Source organism: Suillus fuscotomentosus, assembly GCF_016647785.1.
Source record: "Suillus fuscotomentosus strain FC203 chromosome Unknown F5891scaffold_3, whole genome shotgun sequence".
In the NCBI taxonomy this organism is placed as follows: Eukaryota; Fungi; Basidiomycota; class Agaricomycetes; order Boletales; family Suillaceae; genus Suillus; species Suillus fuscotomentosus.
In genome coordinates, this window is record NW_024539515.1 from 509,193 (window position 1) to 525,207 (window position 16,015).

At 47.8% G+C, this 16,015-nt stretch overlaps 6 protein-coding genes across 6 annotated transcripts; 2 read left to right on the forward strand and 4 right to left on the reverse strand.

The window, feature by feature from the left end:
- Positions 1–22: 22 nt before the first annotated feature.
- Positions 23–3,904, reverse strand: F5891DRAFT_999786 (alpha beta-hydrolase). Its single transcript, XM_041378573.1, has 16 exons — positions 3,444–3,904; positions 3,297–3,396; positions 3,182–3,250; positions 2,830–3,124; positions 2,740–2,779; positions 2,659–2,688; positions 2,574–2,613; positions 2,466–2,518; positions 2,185–2,402; positions 1,612–2,135; positions 1,317–1,558; positions 1,226–1,266; positions 1,035–1,178; positions 566–982; positions 301–515; positions 23–250 (listed from the first exon to the last, which is right to left on the reverse strand). The coding sequence occupies exons 1-16, from the start codon at positions 3,484–3,486 to the stop codon at positions 130–132; spliced, it is 2,592 nt and encodes an 863-aa protein (XP_041232587.1). The 5' UTR covers positions 3,487–3,904; the 3' UTR covers positions 23–129.
- Positions 3,905–3,962: 58 nt separating this feature from the next.
- F5891DRAFT_353257 (beta-lactamase-like protein) lies at positions 3,963–7,333 on the forward strand. Its single transcript, XM_041371483.1, has 9 exons — positions 3,963–4,267; positions 4,315–4,676; positions 4,733–5,005; positions 5,060–5,375; positions 5,426–5,717; positions 5,772–6,341; positions 6,395–6,538; positions 6,591–6,773; positions 6,823–7,333. The coding sequence occupies exons 1-9, from the start codon at positions 4,068–4,070 to the stop codon at positions 7,246–7,248; spliced, it is 2,766 nt and encodes a 921-aa protein (XP_041232588.1). The 5' UTR covers positions 3,963–4,067; the 3' UTR covers positions 7,249–7,333.
- F5891DRAFT_353243 (glutaminyl-tRNA synthetase) lies at positions 7,334–10,426 on the reverse strand. Its single transcript, XM_041371482.1, has 6 exons — positions 9,921–10,426; positions 9,795–9,866; positions 9,528–9,742; positions 8,994–9,474; positions 8,639–8,936; positions 7,334–8,583 (listed from the first exon to the last, which is right to left on the reverse strand). Exons 1-6 carry the CDS (start codon positions 10,225–10,227, stop codon positions 7,419–7,421), a joined length of 2,538 nt encoding a protein of 845 aa, XP_041232589.1. The 5' UTR covers positions 10,228–10,426; the 3' UTR covers positions 7,334–7,418.
- Positions 10,427–11,235: 809 nt separating this feature from the next.
- On the reverse strand, positions 11,236–13,259 carry F5891DRAFT_999812. The gene is made up of 9 exons (XM_041378575.1): positions 12,959–13,259; positions 12,871–12,911; positions 12,762–12,817; positions 12,560–12,705; positions 12,380–12,508; positions 12,062–12,320; positions 11,758–12,010; positions 11,364–11,691; positions 11,236–11,296 (listed from the first exon to the last, which is right to left on the reverse strand). The coding sequence occupies exons 1-8, from the start codon at positions 13,186–13,188 to the stop codon at positions 11,450–11,452; spliced, it is 1,356 nt and encodes a 451-aa protein (XP_041232590.1). The 5' UTR covers positions 13,189–13,259; the 3' UTR covers positions 11,236–11,296; positions 11,364–11,449.
- Positions 13,260–13,375: 116 nt separating this feature from the next.
- On the forward strand, positions 13,376–13,986 carry F5891DRAFT_1229894 (uncharacterized protein; the record flags this gene model as incomplete). Its single annotated transcript, XM_041369557.1, has 5 exons — positions 13,376–13,543; positions 13,602–13,638; positions 13,696–13,793; positions 13,845–13,869; positions 13,922–13,986. The coding sequence occupies 5 exons, from the start codon at positions 13,376–13,378 to the stop codon at positions 13,963–13,965; spliced, it is 372 nt and encodes a 123-aa protein (XP_041232591.1). The 3' UTR covers positions 13,966–13,986.
- A 109-nt stretch (positions 13,987–14,095) lies between these two features.
- Positions 14,096–15,990, reverse strand: F5891DRAFT_940074 (uncharacterized protein; the record flags this gene model as incomplete). The annotated part of the gene is made up of 9 exons (XM_041374257.1): positions 14,096–14,173; positions 14,227–14,354; positions 14,401–14,703; positions 14,756–15,100; positions 15,155–15,266; positions 15,314–15,438; positions 15,497–15,562; positions 15,614–15,699; positions 15,752–15,990. The coding sequence occupies 9 exons, from the start codon at positions 15,988–15,990 to the stop codon at positions 14,096–14,098; spliced, it is 1,482 nt and encodes a 493-aa protein (XP_041232592.1).
- Between the last annotated feature and the right edge of the window lie 25 nt (positions 15,991–16,015).

Consider the following 16,015-nt stretch of genomic DNA (forward strand, 5'->3'; position numbering starts at 1 on the left):
GACGGTTCTCTATGGGAGTTTGGCGAACATGTGTTGTCCCTCTATGTAGTTCCGATAAGTCTTTACAGACCAGTACAAACGTCCGCTGTTAATAATTACTCAACACGATCATCAAACCCTGCACTCTTCTCAGCTGCCTACTGCGGCTAAGTTCACATTACTAGCAGCCTTATCGCCAGTCTCCATAAGTGCATCTCCTACGCGGCGCGTGTCTTCCACAGCTTCCACGGCAACCTTACGCCCAGAGCGACTAGAGCTACATTAGTATACTAACATGGGCAAATTTGAACGTCAACTTACCTCACAATGAACTGCCACATTCGCATACCGTGAATATATCGCATTCCAGTTCGCACCTGCTGCTCTGAAACCGACTGTCTAGGATGTCGGAATGGGACATCATTGGGATCAAAAGCAGCGAGAATAACGTCCACTGTTTTCACTCTCGGAATAGTCTTGTGGGTTGCTGGTGCCGTGTGATAAATGCTCTTCTTAAGCAGAGCAAGCGCTTCTCGCTATAGCTACTCGGTAAACACCTAGAATTTTAATAACCAAGCTCACTCACTGTGTCTCGTCTTGCAGCAATCGCTGTAGGTGGTGGCTGTTCGTCCACTAGGTCTAATGGCCCCCATCTTCTATCCTCTTGAATAGCCCCATACACAGCATTCGATCTCTCGACTATTGGCATCTCAACAAAATCATCGCTCTCTCCCGCCAGCGAGAGGCCTCGTTGCCTTGCTTTCTTAATAATCGACTTGGCATTCGCTTCAATTGTTTTCCTGTTCTTCATAACCTTGGTTGCGCAATACTTGAAACGCCTGTCCCACTCCTCTTGGCCTTCCAGCCACTTGAAAAGAGTCTCTTCCTTGATGATGCCAATCTCTGATGGCCTCATTTGTAGAGCTGTAATATCCTCTTTCGGTTCCATGGAGCGAACTCGACCGTGGATGTCTACACGTTCACGAATCATCAATATGTCTCCCTGTTAAAGGTGAGCATTTCAGTGACAGAAGCGCCGCCAAGTGAATTCTCACCGATCGGTCATTCATGGCGCACGATGGTACATCAGACCCGGGCATCGGCTGTGGAACGGGAAACGGATTTCGGTCAAGGTACTCTCCCGAACGTTGAGTGACATGTTTCGCAAATTCCGCAATAGAATTGTAAGCATAGTCAGCCTATTCGATTCGTCAGTAACTGAAACATAAGATCATAACTATCTCACACTGCTGGTGAAGGTGAAGACTGTCAAAACATGACACATTCCTGGAGCATTTGTTTGAACAGACGGTCTCGAACGAAGAGAAGTAGTGTACCATCATACACTTGCAGACGGACTTTGGTGGGCGTAGAAAATTTATGCGCATTCTCTTTCTGCCTCAATCCGTCTCTAATTACACCCTCCCGTACAGGGTACTCAGCTGGATTGGCTGCCTTGTGCGCCAAATATATTATTTCGTCGCGAAGCACTTCTCCATCGCCTGCCAAAATATACAACGGGCAGAGGTTGCCTAAGGAGGCTTGAAGAATAGGTGAGACTAGAGGATGCGACAATTGCCTTCGCGGACATTAACCGTCAATGAATGTAAGAATGGAATGGAGGTGTCTCACTCTGTCATAGCATAGTGCTGTATCTGCGACCGTATTTCCAGTGGAACATCTCCAGGATTTTTCATGAGCACCTTCGGGGGCTTAGGCTGCCAAAAATCAATGTCATCTAGATCAGGAATTGACACCGAACTCCTGTTCACAGCAAGCTCATCCATAGGTATCATATTACTTCCGTTTCTGTTTTGGTCCCAGGTTAGGCCGTGGCATCTGCCAGTGAAATCACACTTCCCTCCATCGAAAAATGATGATTTTTGCTGGGATTTCAGGGGAATGCTTGATGTAGAATTGCTTGATAATTGGTGCTTGGAACCAACAGGCGTAGAATCAGATTTCTTCTCAGCGTCAGTGGGCAGAACCTGGGCAGTGTGTCTTGTAACATGACTATCGTAACCAGGAATATCCGCACGACATGGCTTCAGCAGTGAATCGGAGTGTGCACAGGCGACGCGACCGCCTTCCTTGATTGGATCCACCGGCCACAATACAGAGGGTTTGTTCATGAATTCATGAGGAGGTATGATATCCTACTAGCCGAATCAGAAAGGAATATCCTGCATCGTGCTCAAAACTCACCGTAGCCGTGTTTGTATGAATACTAGGAAAACTGTGTGTTAGATCTACCCATGGGCTGATGAGCACCGCTCCCGCTGGTAACGGTTGACCCAGATCTCGCAGTACAGTGAGCATTGTGAGACATAGTGCGCCACCTGCCGAATCGCCGGCGAAGACGATTTTTGAAGGAGGAATGGGTTTATGGGCAGCATCATGAGGTGGCTGAATCAAGTAGAGATCTTCGTATGGGGAAGATTGGTCCTCGCGATTTCAATTTCAAAGATAAATAGTGATGAACTCACATGCTGCGAGGACATCATGTAGGGGGCATGGCCATGGGTATTGTGGTGCCTTCCTAGACAGAAAAGACTATATATAACATGTTCACAATGAAAAATGTTGACACTTACCGATAGTTGACGGTAAACGCACGCCCCCGAGTTTTATGCGCTTGCAAAGAATAAGTAAAGATGCCAGGAACTTGCGTGAACATACCGTATTTGATGATTTGATAACGATGTGTATCTACAAATCAGGGTAAGTCTGAGGGCATGTACAAGGTGGATTGATGTTCACTGATGGACCCCCAATAGTATCCGCCTCCATGAATGTAAAGCTTCAGTTAAGGTGGTCAGAGAATGTGTCAAACAAACCCAGATAACTCACCATCGTGGTCTCTAATTGCTCCATCGACATTAGAAGTCTTTCCTCTTCACTGTACCTCCTCCCAGCATCTATGTGAACACTCTCGGGTCGCAAGTGCGACTTCTCAGCAATCCACTCAGCATCGATACCGTCTAAACCACGGACTTGCCACCATCTTTCACCTCCAACAACTCGTTTGAGGTCTTCGGGTCCAAACCATTGTATCAAGAGGTCTGCCGCCTGGTTGCATGAATGCAACGGGACACGCACAGGGATAACAGCAGTCCAAGGTGGAGCAGGCACATGAGTATTTGTACTGATCACAGAAGATCATACTTAATGGAGGACCTGATGAATATAAATTGCATCTCACAATGCTTGGAGAGATTCCACAGTGTTCTTTGTTCCAAGAAGAATGAAGGATTGAACGATGTGAAATGCTCTAGAAAGCATCAATGAGTAGGAATGTTGACTGTAATGAAGCGCACTCGTCAAAGAAAATGTCATCAGTGGCCTCTTCTTTCTCATCTCCATTCTTCAGCTTTTTCGCTTTCCGTTTTCCATGAGTGTAGAGGGTCTTGATGACGGCTGACGATGCATAAGTGACTGCACGCAGAGAAGACGGTCCGCCGTACTTGGAGTAATATGCACTGCCGCTGAGAATGTAGAGACAGTCATTTTTGTTCAAAGAACAAACAGCGTGTACGTGGTAGACGTGAGAGGATGTGCCAGTAGCCGTACCGCACACGTCAGAGACGACCAATCTGGAATTTCGAATGACGCAGGAATATAAACCAAGCCTGAGGCCTCAGCTGAAATGAGTGGAAACGAGCTTTCACAGCTTTTGGGACAACTTGCAATTGCTAAGTGGAACGTGGAAGTCGACGGAGCAGTCTCGACACTGCTGCGCTGGATAATGTCCGTGGATACATAGCCAGGCATAGCACACCTGTAAAACACGATATACAACCTATTTACGACCTGCTGAATAATGCCAGTAACACTCATCCAAGAGACATAGAAGAATCGTCTCGTTGCGCCCACAGTTGAACGTTGACTCCGGTCAGTAGTACATAGTGCGTGCACTGGCAATGATTAACAGTGAATGTTTGGACGTTGTTGAGCAAAGCCTTTAGAAACAAACAAACGCTCATAGAACTTCCTTTTTGGTCGACCGCTTCTCTAAGCATCACCACTTATTGTCATCCTTTTTGCAAGGATTTAGCGGTTTAAAAGTCTGTCGTTGACCTGGAATCCAAATGATTACATTCACACCTCTTTCTGGTGCCGCCCGGTCATCTCGAACTGTTCCACTTGCATACTTGCTACAGGTTGACGATATTCGTATTCTTCTCGATTGTGGATCACCTGACTGGAACCCCGAGAATATTGAAACTCAATCTGAGTCCGGGAATGGGGTGATTTATCCTTGGCAAGAGTACTGTGACATAGTGAGAAAGTGAGTGACAACTAAAATGCAAGCTGCACGATTCAAACATTAGTTAGGCATGCTCCAGAGGTTGACTTGGTTCTGCTGTCTCATGGTGACCTTGTACATTCTGGCTTGTATGCCTATGCATACTGTCACTGGGATCTCAGAGCCCCATGCTATACCACACTTCCAGTCCAGGCAATGGCTCGCATTGCAACAATGGAAGATGTGGAAGGAATTCGAGACGAACAAGAAGTCGACGTTGAGGAGGAGGAAAGCAACGAATCTGCGGCTGCCGAAGGGGCGGGAAGCTCTGAGTCACATTCGCCAAAGCTAAAGAACGAACCCAAGAAGTTTGTCGCTACCGTTCAAGAGGTACACGAAGCATTTGACGCAGTAAACACCCTGAGATATTCCCAGCCTACCCATCTACAAGGTAACTTTTACCCATGAAACAATCACGGGCGGACCATTGATATTCCCGACTTTCAGGAAAGTGTCAAGGTTTGACCATCACACCATTCGCAGCGGGGCACACGTTGGGGGGAACCATATGGAAAATAAGATCGCCTTCCGCTGGAACGATCGTCTATGCTGTGAACTTGAATCATATGCGCGAGCGACATATAGATGGCACTGTCCTCTACCGTCCCGCAGCAGGTGGTGTCTTCGAACCACTTGCCCGACCAGATCTCTTCATCACAGACGCCGACCGCGTGAATGTCGTCACAAGTCGAAGAAAGGACCGCGACGCTGCTTTGATAGGTCTGAAAGTTCATCCCACTCGAATATGTTCGTGCTGATGTCATGAATGGACAGATGCCATAAGTGCAACGCTGTCGTCCCGTTCCTCTCTTTTACTTCCTTGTGACTCCAGTACTCGTCTCTTGGAGCTCCTGGTGTTACTTGATCAGCATTGGAAGTATGCTGATTTTCGCTTTCCCATCTGTCTATTGTCGCGTAACGGACGTGAAATGTTGACCTTCGTCCGGAGTATGATGGAATGGCTTGGCGGGACAGTGAGCAAAGAAGATGTCGGTGTTGATGGAAGCGGAAGGACGGGAGGTACCAGGAGGAGACGTGGTGATGACGATGCAGATGATGAGGCGCTGGGAGCGTTCGCATTGCGCTTCAAGTAAGTGAAATCTGAAAGCAGAAGGTGATGGACTAAAACCACTCGTACAGGTTTCTGGAATTCTTTCCTAGTCCGCAATCCCTTCTCCAGACATACTCATCCAAGGAGCCGAAGCTGATCCTTGCTGTCCCTGCCTCGCTTTCACATGGACCGTCACGACTACTATTCTCTGACTTCGCCGTGGTCCCAGATAATGTGGTTCTTCTGACTAGTCGCGGCGAAGAGGGCACACTGGGACGTATCCTTTTCGATAAATGGAATAACTCTCAGAGAGGTGATGATAAGTGGGACAAAGGTAGAATTGGTAGCAACGTTATGATGGATGGAGCCATGACTCTAAAGGTGATGTGCACGGTTTGTACCTACATAGCACGTTACTTATTCATCCGCGTCTAGATAAGCTCCAAGGTTGCACTTCAAGGTGCAGAGCTAGAAGCCTTCCTTGCAAAGGAGAAGGCAGCAAAGGATAGGGAAGCTGCTCATCAAGCATCTATGGCTCGTAATCAACGCATATTGGAAGCGGACGAAGACGAGAGCGACGAGGATTCGGATTCGGATTCGGATGAAGAAGACGAAGTCGAACGCGCATTGGACGAAAGCCAAATGGATACCGACGAAATCTCCAATACTGGAAATGGTTCGCCGCGAAAACGAAAAATTACCAAAAATGAGGACGATGCTGACTGGGGGCTCGACATTGACGAGGGATTGACGAAACAGCTACTTTCCTTCGACATTTACCTCAAGGGAAACGTCTCCAAGGCAACATCATTCTTCAAGAGCGCTGGTGGCCAGACCCACCGTTTCCGTATGTTTCCCTACGTTGAAAAGAAACGGAGGGTAGATGAATATGGCGAAACTATTGATGTTGGCATGTGGCTGAGGAAAGGTAAAGTATTGGAAAATGAAGCAGAAGATGATGCGACTAGGGAGGCAAGGCGAAATCAGGCTGAAGGCGAAACTGAGGTAAAGTTTCTAGATGTAATAAACGATCATTCAACTGACGAGCCTAATGCAAGGCTCCTCGTGAACCTCCCTCAAAGTTCGTCACTTCAGAGGTTGAAATACAGCTTGCTTGTCGACTTCTCTTTGTTGACATGGAAGGTCTCAACGATGGTCGTGCGGTGAAGATGATTGTACCCCAAGTGAACCCCAGAAAGATGGTAAATCATTACGTCGATCTGACATTTCATATGCTAACGATACTCGTGGTAGATCATTGTTCATGCCCAGGCTGCCGCCGCCGATGCTCTCATTGACAGTTGTGCGAACATTCGATCTATGACGAGAGATATATATGCTCCTTCTGTGGGAGAAACGGTGCAGATAGGACAACACACGAACAGTTTCTCGATATCCTTGAGTGATGAGCTACTGAGCACTATCAAAATGTCAAGGGTCAGTTTATTTCTCAGACTTCGAGCCCATTTGAATCAACGTTTGGTAGTTTGAAGACAACGAAGTGGGTTATGTGACCGGACGCGTTACGAGCCATTTCAGCTCCACCATACCCATTTTGGAACCCTCGGGACCAACGATACCAACGCCAAATGCAAACGTATTACATGCCCCACGAATACTAGGCTCCCGGCCAATTCAGATTTTACCGCGGTCGACAATGATAGGGGAGCTCAAGTTGACTGCACTTAAAAGCCGATTGGCATCAGTCGGTGTTCAAGCCGAATTGGTTGGTGAGGGTGTGCTGATTTGCGGCGCTGGGGCGAGGCGGGATGAATCTTCTAATTCTATACAAGACACAGTTGCCGTACGCAAGACAGGTCGAGGAAGAGTGGAGCTGGAAGGTAACGTTTCCGACATCTACTATGTCGTACGCAAAGAGATCTATAATCTCCATGCCTTGGTAGCAACATGATGTATCGTTCCCCAAGCTGGAATGAACCTATCTATTCAATTGCAGCATCATATCAAGCGCGCACAGCGAGGTCTACAATCCAAGTATTAGTTGCACATGCTATTCCAAATCCGACTGCTATGTAGCTCTAATGATAAAGTTGGCCCTGTCGTATCATATATAAAGACTGTTCATATTCCCTTTCCAGCATCTTCTTTCAAACTCGCAATGCGGTTAAGTACCAAATAATCACCTTGCCTAATCCCAGGAGTAACATCTGAGGGTTCGTCTAGAGCACCCAAGCGAGAGTCTGAATCTACTGCAAGGTACGCGACACGCAGACCTTGGAATCGTACACACTCCTTTCCGACAAGCTGCTCTGGCGTGATTTCCGGAGTGTGTGCGTCATGGGAGCCCGCACCCGGGATTGCTTTGATTTTAGCTGATCTCGCCCGAGCCTCCTCGAGGGCGTCTGCGACACACCGCTTTGCAAGCGGCCAGAAACTGACTTCCACCATGGCACCCTTGATGACTTCCATGCTATTAGGGTTGATATCAGCCTTGAAATCAGGGGTAGCCGCTAGGGGGTTATCACTCTTGAATAAAGGGTGGAATATTCTTGTCTCGTCGATGCAAACAGGGCTTCCAGAAGATGCATGTTCTGCGACCCACTGGATATATGCCTTGGGTTTCGGAGGGGTACCAGAATCTTCGAGACGACAGAATACCTCTGTCACCTCACCAGAGGCTGAATCAGTCTTGTACGATGTACATGTAATCGGGTAGGGTGCTTGGAATAGACCGACACTCTTTCCAGGAGCAAGGCGGAAGTAATCTTTTGAGTCCTCCAGCCTGAAGTCGTCTGCGTCGATGTAAATCGTGCGGGTGAATGGGATTTGTGAAGATCCGAGCTGGGGATTCTTGGGATGGAATGGTTTGTCCACCATTACGAGGTAGTCGTCGGGTACGTTCTCAATTATGACTTTGAGAGGACGCATGACCATGAAGAGACGCGGTGCACTTCCTTCCAGGTATTGCCTCACAGTCTGTTCAAAGCGTGCAATTTGTATGTTTGAAGCAGCCGTTGAGACACCCAACGTGCTGACAAATGACAAAATCGCGCCCGGAGGTACGCCTCGCCTTCTGAGGGCAATGAGAGTGTAGAGACGAGGATCGTCCCATCCGCTAACGTAGCCTTCATCTACCAGCTGGAGAATCTTTCTTTTCGAATTGATCGTCCCTTGAAGACTAAGACGACCAAATTCGGATTGCCTTGGTTTGTACACGTCCAGGGCGTCACAGAGCCACTCATATGACTGGCGTGAAGCAATGAATTCCGTGGTACAGAGGGAATGACTGAAATCCGTAGGTCAATCAACAGCAAACGAGAAAGGGGCGCCACGATGCTCACGAAATGTTCTCGAAGCTGTCCACGAGGCAGTGTGTATAATCGTAGGTGGGGTATATCTTCCATTTATCCAAAGTGCGATGGTGGCTTGCATCCAAAACACGGTACGCCGTGAGGTCCCACATCTGAGGGTTGCCATCCGTCAGATCCATCTTCATCCGGAGATTGGCTTCCTTGGGTCGATAATAACCATCAGCCATCTTTTGAAACTCATCCAGTGATTCTTGAATTGGCCTTGATCTATGCACGCAGGCTTTAGGAGCTGATATTTTCTCGCCCCTGTCAGCTTTGATTTGCTCCTCTGTAAAGCAGTTCACATTCAACGGATAATCGTCCTGAGCGGAAAAATGATACACACGAGTACAATGGCAGACATAAGCTTTGTCGCGCTTTATGAGCTCGATAGCAAGATCATATAGCTGATCGAAGTAGTCACTAGAGTAAGTTATCTTCCAGGGTTCGAATCCCAGCCATCGGATAACCTCGATAATGCTCTGGAAATATCTGGCCTCTTCTTTTTCCGGGTTGGTATCATCGAAGCGCAAATAACACTTCCCTCCATGGTGTGCTGCATAACCGAAGTTCACGAAGATAGCCTTAGAATGACCAATGTGTAGATAACCGTTTGGTTCCGGTGGGAAACGTGTCCAGACTTGGCCATCAGTTGCGCGCAGGTGCTGCTCACGAAGTTCGGGCCTGATCTGAGGGTTCTCTCCTGGCTTGTGCAAAGCGCCCAAGAATCCCTCTTCAAAAACGGGTTTTCTATTGGATGAACTAGAGCCAGCAGCAGCCTCCGATGCAGTTGATGTTGGCTGCGCAGCCTTCTCTTTCTTGGGGTCCTGTACCTTGTAATCAGGAACAGTAAACGAGGGTGGTAAGGAATGTAGTATACCTTAGCTTTCGGCTTCGCAGCCTCCTTCGTACCAAATGTTTCAGTAAACGCCTTCTCGACGGCGTTCTTAACTTCCAGAGGATTCACCCAACGAAGAGCTGGGCTGGCCTTAACTCCACTAATGACGGAACCAAGGTTATGCCAGCCAGCAACGGAATTCTCGCGAATGTAACTCGTGACTGCGTCATGGAGCTCTTCAGAAGTAATGCTGAAGCCTGTAACATTTGATCGGCACCGCGATCTTATATCATGATGATCGTATCTCACCGACACCACACTCTGTATCAAACTCGAGCTCGTTAATAGGCGCTTTAAATTTCTCTAGGTACTTGACAGCAGCTGTACATAATAATCGGTCACTGGCAAACACAGACGTCGCATAACAGAACTCACCATTGACCTGATCAACGGATTTGAGCTTGCCCTGCAAGATTGCCCTGATGGCGAAGGCTTGTTCGTCAGGTTCTACAGATTCCGTCTTAGCTAGCTGACCAGCAAGTGCGGTTATGACGGTGGCCTGCTTTTCATCGAGGCGAGCTTCGGCAAGATCGTATGAAACAATCAGATTGCGAAGAACATTGGCGCTTTTGGCGTTCTTTGCCGCTTCTGCTGCTTTGGCCTGGGAGAGACCTATAGACTTGAAGAGGGGGATGGAAGTGTCTGATGCCGTAGGATCGGACTCGGACTTGGTAGGAGCCATTGGTGGGTGATGAGTACGTGAGTCCTAGGGTTCGGGGAATTAGGGTTCCTGCTCTAATTGACCGGTAAATTAGCATGAACAGATCAGTGACTCGAACTTTTCGTAAATAGTTAATTTGCAATAAGCTATACTTATAGGGCCAGCTAACTAGTGGCAACACAGGGCAACACCCGCTACCTGTTTCGGCGTTCGGGTTTTTCGTACAAACTACGTGTGCAAAGGCATTTTCTCAAGCACGAAAGACTTTTTCCTTCATCAAATCCAACGTTATGGGACCACGCAATAAGTGCATCAAGGGCTTACGCACGATGATTTTGCGCAATGAACTTAAAACACAAATTTGAAGATTGGCGACCTCTTGGCTCGTATCAGGAGAACCATGCAAAGGAACTATGGATCCTGATATCATTGTCCTCATTGACAACACTGTCAGAGCACAACTCATTGCTGAGATGACATCATGAGAACAAGCTGAGTGAGAATCCGTACAAAGTGTATTTACCCCTCGATACGTGGTCGATAATCCTATCCAACAACTGATCTTTCGTACCCACAAAACACAAACCGTGCCAAGACGTTATGGCTTCCAAAGGGGGCTTGTACATATGCTCTGTCTTAGACACACTCTCATATGCGCCTCGGCTGCGAAAAATATCGAGAATACTGATAGCTTTTTGCCTGGGATGTCACGGTGCTTCTTGATGACGAGTGCACTCTAAATTGCTACAACAGGCTACAACGCAATAAACAAAAGGTCAATTCGTCCAATATGAACTCGACTCAATCCGAAGATGTGCCAAAGCCTGCAGCGACCTCACGACACTTCATCCCAATCAAAACATCACAATCAAGACTGCGCGAAACCTCGAACTCAATGTCGGTCGTGACGCGTGAGTGCACGGCCATCATAGGAAGCCGTGAGAATCTCAGAGAACCGAGAATCGGGCGCTGAATGGCTGAGATCATGAGCAACTGAAGTGGCTACAAGACAACGATCGAAGATAACAGAAACAGGCAAACAGCCGATGAACGAAGTCATGATGGTAAGAGCGCAAGAGGGGTGTAAACAAGCGATGTGCAGGCGAGTCGGACCTAAAGGCAGTGTGGACCGATCGATTCAAGGCGATAAAGAAAGGGGCGACGAAATCGAGGGACTCATTCCCTAAAGGTAGCGGGAATTTGATTATCTATAGGCGCTAGCTCTATAGGTAACGTATCTGATTTAGTGGGCTATGAGCTCCCCGACCTCACCCACAAGCTGTCGTTGTGGTGAACCGTCTGGCTTTTTCCCAACTATACGAATCTCCATCTTCCTGGTCGCAATTTCGTTTACAAACTTGTCTACGTTACCATCTATGAATGCCTCTGACAATTCTACAATCCTGTCCATCACTATGCGAGCAGGTCCCCGAGATACAAGCGGAAGGAGAGAAAAATCCGAGAATGATTCATGCTGTGAGCGTACTACAACAAGCGCAAGTCAGATAAACACCTGCATGGTCGATGTAAATCGAATGCGAACAAACTCACAGATGGTCAGTATTCTCCGTTTCTCAGGCTCCCAAGCTTGCACCACGCCGATCAATCGTGCAAAATGATCCTTCCATAGGCTGAATTTTTCAGAGTTAATGACAAGTAACTGAGGCAAATCATCTCCTGGTCCTTGAGGTGGGCGTGGGCCAGGAGAAGGAATCGGTTCTAGCCAAGGATCCAAGATCAAGGCTTTATGAACAGGAATGGGTGCGGAGACGCCAGCAGGAGGATCTGTAGAAAGGATTGTGAACTGCACAACTGGTGTAAGTCGCTGCACATTTTGTAAATATGCCTTACTTGCAACAGTAGCACCACCGAATGAATGTCCAGCAAGGAGGACGTCTTTTTCGCATTCGACTGCCTTGGTATCGACGTCGCTTAACCACGAAGACCAGTCAATGAATCCCTCGTCTATGGGCCGTAAGCCATGGCTTGAACCTTTGTATCCATCTTGAATAAATTGTTTAAAACTATAGAATGCAAGGTATATCTCATATCGCCTAAAAGTCAGCTGTTGCTGTCGAAAATTAATCATCGTTTTTTCCTCATTCAAAGTCCAACTTTGGGGAAATCACTCAGTTCTAACTTTCTCAAGGAAATAATAAAAATAAATGCATACATCAGGTCCTCTTCTTTGACGTAGAGTCCGGGTCCGGTAGTCGATGAAATGAATGCGTGACCCGAGCCATCACGGTGCTGGATGGCTAGAACCACTCGTCCCGAGGATGCAAGACGAGTGCACACTTGACTGCAACACAGTAATTATCTTAATTTCGCAATGCAGAAGATAGAGAAATACCTGTAAGCTGTTCGACTACCGCCCAGACCGTGTGAGAATATTACAAGAGGCCAACTTGAAGGACAAGTTTCAGATCTGTCCTGAGTATGCTCTGGAGATGCAGTGGGGCGCTGCCTCAAAAGAGGGGCATTTGGATAGACTGGGATCTAATAGCGCGGCCTGGGTTAGCCATGGTATTTAGCTCTGTTACTAACATGCGCACTTTCAACAGGCGACCGTAGAGATATACGATAGGCCATAAAAACCAGGTGGAAATCCCTGTAAAGGCGTTCAATCACATTCTCCTATACAATGTAAGCCATAAGACCTGCCTGAATAATGTGCATACCCATGTAGAGATGCTTGCAGCGGACTAGAAACGTGAGCTTGACTCGCTGGCAGCGTAACTCCGATACTGACCGAAGAAGCCAGTCCAGGCCTTTCTTGATATTTCTGCCCTTTATGTCCGCAGGATAATAGGCAGTGAATATGACTTCATCGAGTTGTAAAGCAGGTTTCACAGAAGGTCCGCCGTCACTGTGACTGTTTCTGCGTATCTTCGCAGTGCCCAGCACTTTCGTGGATACGGGAAGTTTGAAGGTAGTCGCCCCTACCGAAAAACGTCCACAGGAGTCCGGCAGAAAAAGCATGAGTAATACACCCAGCGCTCAACGGTATATGTCACGGTAGTACTACTTCATCGCTAAGAGCTTCCACGATGCTTACGATGAAATTACGCTTCCCATTATGGTAACAAAGTTTTCAACCCCCTTCGTACAGCCTATGTAAGGATTTTGATTTCATCCATCGACTCATCCCAACCACTCAACCAGCTTGATGTCGACCCAGCCTCTACTTCAGCGCACAGCTTCAAAGCGCATCGCACTCCCAGTGCGCGTAGAACCAAAGGTCTCGTTCGCCAATGAGCGCACTTTCTTATCATGGCTCCACTTCACGGTTGTCCTTGGTGGCCTTGCGGTGGGGCTGCTGAACTTCGGTGACAAGGTGCGTTACCTAGTTGCTTTTGGTTATCGGGCTTGTTCTAACCGTTTGACCGACATAGGTTGGGAGGATTAGTGCAGCGATGTTCTCTGTCGTTGGTGAGTACACATTGTACTAAACATTTCGGTCGCACGGTTTTCATTGGCTGGTTGAAGCCATGGCAGTCATGATATATGCGCTGTATATATATCATTGGAGGGCTGCTTCTATCCGCAAGGGAGGGCGCGGACCTTACGACGACCGACTTGGACCCGTAAGTTCTCGGCAAACCTTTGTATCGTCTAGCTAAACGATTTAAAACCAGACCATTCTATGCTCCGCACTCCTCAGTCAGTCTAGTTTTAATTCCATCAGTTGTGATATAGCCTGATTCCCCCACAGTTGCTATCATCGTCAATTTTGTGTTGCGGTTCACACAGACGTGAAAATACGGTGCTTCCGATGGTGCTCGATCTATGGAATGAGATTCAGAGGTTTATATCAAATTTATTTTTGTCTCTACAAGCAAACACGAATTGGTTTTTTATCATGTATCGACGTAGCATGTGCACATCGTCAGCTACGCTTTTGTCTCTTACCAACTCGCGTGGATGCTGAAGTGCCGATGGACGACACGGACATCGATCGGCGTGACTGAGCCCAGGATTTAGATAGGCACCGATGATATTTGAGAAAAAGCAACGAACCTGCTTGCGCCCTCGACCGCTTCGTATGCTCAGTATACTTTGTGCTCTACCATCAATCTCACCCTCGGCATCGGCATCGGCGTCAGCATCAGCATCAATGTCCGCTCCCGCACCTGCGCCTCCGTCAACTTCCATCGGTGTTCCTTCCTTGCCAGTCTTCCTCTGCGCCTTCACTTGCCCTCCCGAGTCTTATTCGCAACACTCGAATATCTTGTTCTACACGATCTACGACCTTCTTCGTGTCAATCAAAGCAGTAGTCGCTTCGATGAGCGACTCTAGTCGTGCACAATTTTCACGGGTAGGCATGACCAAGCGTGTATGGTTGATGCCCAGCTCAGTAAGAGTCTGGGTGACCTTGGGTAATAGCGCTGCCTTCGGTGCGGGAAGCTTGAACGAGCGAAGGTGCACAGGGGTATGAGTGATTTTCGTTGTCGATGACGCGGGAGGTTCAACCCTGACAATGCAATGTTGCGCATCTAAAGCAGGACAATGAACTTCGCGCTTGGCATCTCGTAGTGAACGACGTACCATAAGCTACTGACTTCGCTGAATGAGGCCTCTTTGGCGGCGGAGGGCCTAGAGAAATAATATTTGATGGTGTGGAAGGTACATCAATTTCATTTGCATTCTTCTTTCTCTTTTTGAATCCTTCCGCAGATAGGGCAGAAAGCCCGTCTTCTTCAGCGACTATGTCAGGTAGTCCGGAGTCAATACCAAGCAACGTCCGGAGAAGTTCATCGCGCTCTTTCTTGAATTTGCGTTCGTTTTGTTCCAACCGTTTCAATTCGACGAACAGGGCTTCTTCCTCAGCAATTTCCTCGGGCGTACGGTCTTCGAGGCTGGCGATATAGTCTTTCCGCATTCTCTCGCGGTCTGAAACACAAGTACTATTAGATCCCTCACCACGGAATCATAGGAATCACGGACCTTTGTCAAACTGATAACTGTTGAGAAGCTGAGCTTTACTCGCCTCATCCCCTGCCCAAGGTCTATTCCGAATGAGTTTTCGGCAAACGCTGTAGTATCGGTCCTTGAGATCCTGCTGAAAGTCAGTGCCGTGCAACTGCAGAGGCTGTTATGCTTTACTTCAAGAGAGCGTGTGGGGCCGTCTGGTGGAGGCTCATAGCGGTCATGTACTACATACCACCGTGTATCGTACTCTCGCACGACGTTAAATAGATTATCAGTCTCCTCCTTCGTCCAATCTTTATCTGTAAAGAAGGTAAGTGGTGCAGGAATATCGAGAAATTAACTTGCCTTCGAGGAAACGAATGTATTCCTCTTGTGAGTAGGTATATGATTGAGATTGCACATTATACTTTGTAAAGGAGTATTCTGTGCGTGCAAATTTTAGTATTTATATAGTGTTGGTCAGATGGCCCACACCTGCATCTGGATCATCACCTGCCTTAACCCAATGTCCCAGCTGCAATGAATCGGTGCGTCCAGCATTCCTAAATGGTCTCCATTCCCTACATGCGCCATGTCAATGGGCACGCGTAGGGGGTGTAACAGGAGACTTACCACTTCACCTTTCCACCCGACCCGAAATTTGGCTTCTGCTTCAGACGTGGTTTAGCCAAATGAGCTACCAGAGAAGGTGCGGAGGGTCCAATAAGTGCATAGAGCTCTCGAGAAATGCCCTCAGGTTTCTTCGTGACCTGCCCTTGAGATTTTCGAGGAGCTGGTGTAGTGGAATGAACTGGTGTTGAAGAGCTTGGTAAAGATAAGGCGCTGCGTATGTCGGACGCTGAGACTGCCATGATTTCACAAGAGTTTGTAGACTTG